At 35.1% G+C, this 3,261-nt stretch overlaps 1 protein-coding gene across 1 annotated transcript; it reads right to left on the bottom strand.

Annotated features, from left to right (window-relative positions):
• Nucleotides 1-487: 487 nt before the first annotated feature.
• On the bottom strand, nucleotides 488-2,128 carry FGF20 (fibroblast growth factor 20; the record flags this gene model as incomplete). The annotated part of the gene is made up of 2 exons (XM_010087981.1): nucleotides 488-733; nucleotides 2,025-2,128. Coding segments are annotated over 2 exons (350 nt in total), but the record flags the coding sequence as incomplete, so codon positions are not given.
• Between the last annotated feature and the right edge of the window lie 1,133 nt (nucleotides 2,129-3,261).

Below are 3,261 nucleotides of genomic sequence, written 5' to 3' on the forward strand. Positions count from 1 at the left end.
CATCATGAAGAAAAGTTCCAGCTCTCACTATGATGCGTTGACATCTAAGGTCCATCATGAAAGCGGAGCCACTAAAACTTCATATACAGTTCTCAGGTTTTATTACTATTTTACAGTCCATTTCTTTCTATTTCTTCCAGCTGTTGTCTCATCCACATGATGTAGGTAGTTCTTTGTTAATTTATGGACTGTAAGTAATCCAGAAAAAAATTTCCAAGAGCTTGTTATTTTTAAAAAAGTCACACTCCAACTTCCCTCTGGTTACCGGCTACCAAAGAGTTCAGCAAGTTTGAAGGAAGCTGGTCCATTATCAGCTTTAAGGCTTTGTCTCCTAAATCCAAAGGTTAGAAAACAGAGGCTTGCCTATCACAAAGTAGCTTCTTCCAATCCAGCATCCTAGACCTCTGCAGGTTCCTCATGCTGGTATTGCCAGGAAAGCAGGGGCAACAGCTCCAGTATGGGTTTTTTTCCAAAGCTGTCCCCTTCCTCAGCTGTATCCTAGCACATCTTTGTACAGTTCTGGAACTCTTTCAGGATCTACAGGCCGGGGCAAGAAATGTGTGAATTTCTGGTGTCTTTTGGACCTTGCCCCATCCCTGGGAGTACCATCTTTGTTAAGTGCTACGAAGTATCGCCGCCCCGAATCTCCATGTTTGTACACATTGGATGAGTAAGTGTTGTACCAGTTTTCCTCAAACTGTTCCCTGAAGATGCATTCAGAAGTTAATTTCTCCTACAGAAAGAAACAGCAACAAAAAATAAGTCAAGCTGTCACTAGACATCTGAACACACATGAAAAAAACATGATAAAAATAAAGAAAATGTTTTAGGCTTTGTGCAGCCTTACTGTTCGTTTAATTGTCAACAAATTAAACCCAAGAAGAGTATGTAGACCTGACACTGAGTTTGGAAGTCTACTTTATTCTTTTGAAAACTGGACACATATATATAAAATTTTGGATTTAAACAGGAATTAGATAACTCTTTCTCTAAGAAGCCATTACTTCTATCATTTAACCAAAATTCACCTGACCTACAGGAACTCTATTATGTAGAGCTCTGTCTTGCAGTATCCACCATTCTAGAAATTAGATTTAGTGGGGGACTCAGGTGCAATGTCACAGATCAGGAAGGTGTTTCCATGTGTTCTTTGTGGTGTGCATCACTTCTCACATTTTAAACAGGACTAACGACAAACAAACAAACTGGAGAGACAGAATATTTTATCTCAAGATGTTTTTTAAGATTTAAAAGGAAAAGAGTCTAAGACTGTTACTACCTTGATAGTACTGGAAAAATCAAAGATTGTATTTTTACTGTCATATATTGAAGTTATTCAACAGATATAAATAAACTGTAAGGACTACAAGCTTATTTTAATTCTTAAATGCAAATATTGCAGTCGGGATCTACAGATAGTGCCAGTACTCTTGCACCATTCGGATTTTTCAGATAAAAGTGGCACCTAACTGTGACATATGGTACTATGCTCTTTTTTCCCAGCATTTGAAAGAATGCTTTTATGTTAAAAAGCTGGTACCTGGAAGTACCACCTACTGATTTGTAAAGAAGCATTAGGCTATACATAAAGTAAGTCAGGGTACTATATTAATTGTTGTTTTATTGTTCCATAACTATCCTTTTAACTATTTTTCCAGTTGCATTCAGTGTTTTTGATGTTAAGAGTATGCACTATGATATATTTGTAGTATTGATAAAGGAAAATTAGATAGCTGGCATCTTAAATGCTGTTTGAATAGCTGGTTTAATTTAGCTATTTTTGTCGTAATTTAAGAGGAATATTTATTTTCAGTTCTCTTCATCTAGGACAGAGAAACTTTCCCCATTGAATCTTTAGTATCCAAGGCTATACTGTATACTTTAAATTACTCATTTCAACAGGGAAAGATGTTTGTGTTTTGAAAGCTAAGATGACCTCAGCTAGCTATTTGAGGTGTTTGCATAGTGCCAAGAAGTGAATCAAGACATAAACATGTATGAGCTGACATGAAAGTGGTACTTACAGAGCCATAGAGTTCTCCCTTCTCATTCATTCCAAGATAAAGGCCGCTGTCCACGCCTCTAATACTGACCAGTCCCACCGCCACACTGATGAATTCAAGGATACCTGGGAAAAAAAAAATAAAAAGTTTGCTTTAATTCAACTTGTAAGCATACAAAAGATAGCATCCAAAATGCAGTTGAAAAAGAGTAGAAAATGTATATATTATAATAAATGTGGCTTAATTTCTCTGAAATTTCAAATACTATAGGGAAATCTATATAACATTCACAGGAAAGCAGCCTGAGAAGCCTCATCTAGGAACAAGAATCCTATACCGTTTAATAAACCTTTTTTTTTATGTTGAATGTGAAAGGATTTTAGTCAGCGCTGAGCCTAAAGCCTTCAGTACTATTCAGTTGCAATCTAAATGATTATACACTATTTGCTAAACTGCCTATTCAAACACTGGAAGATAAGTTTGAATTACCTGAAAATATACTTTACTTTCTCTATAGCATTATCTTAAAAAAACACATCCATTATTACACCATTTGAATGGAAATCAAAGTACAGACAGGAATTTTATATAACAGAATCTACCCACAGGAAAAAAAAAAAAAAAAAAAAGGTATTTGCCAGACATCTTATCTAGCATATGGGCCCACACCTCTTGACACAACTTGCTGTCTTCAGTGCAGGCTTTTTATGTGCAAGAAATATGCTGCTTATTTGCTAATGTTTGGATTATAGCATTATTTATATTACATTTGCCCAAAAATGTAATAAATATTAATAATATAAAGTATTCAGGAGATGAGGCACTATTTGAAGCCTGAATTTGGCAAGGGTATGCCAACATACTTAACCAATTGATATGCACAGATTACAGTACGTACAAAACATGAAAGAAAGGGAATGTGTGAACTGGCTTTTTGGAAGCTGTTAACAATGTAAACAAAACCTCAAAAAGAAGTCATTCTGCAATCATACCTAAGATTTTGCTGTGCAGCAGCAAAACCACAAAACATTAAAAACAAATCTGAATATAAGGCAAGTGGTTTTAAACAGTACATTTGATTTTGATTATGACTTTTTGTCTATTTGCTGTATTTCTGACTACTATTTTTCATTCAGGACCATTTTTCACTCTCAGACAGATGGACTGTCTGGACTATACAACAATTTTAAATGTTTTGAATTTTAATTGAGCTTTGGCAGGTTTCTTATTTATATTGCCAAGCAGCAAAGAAAATAAA

Source organism: Pterocles gutturalis, unplaced genomic scaffold (assembly GCF_000699245.1).
Source record: "Pterocles gutturalis isolate BGI_N339 unplaced genomic scaffold, ASM69924v1 Scaffold45381, whole genome shotgun sequence".
NCBI lineage: Eukaryota > Metazoa > Chordata > Aves > Pterocliformes > Pteroclidae > Pterocles > Pterocles gutturalis.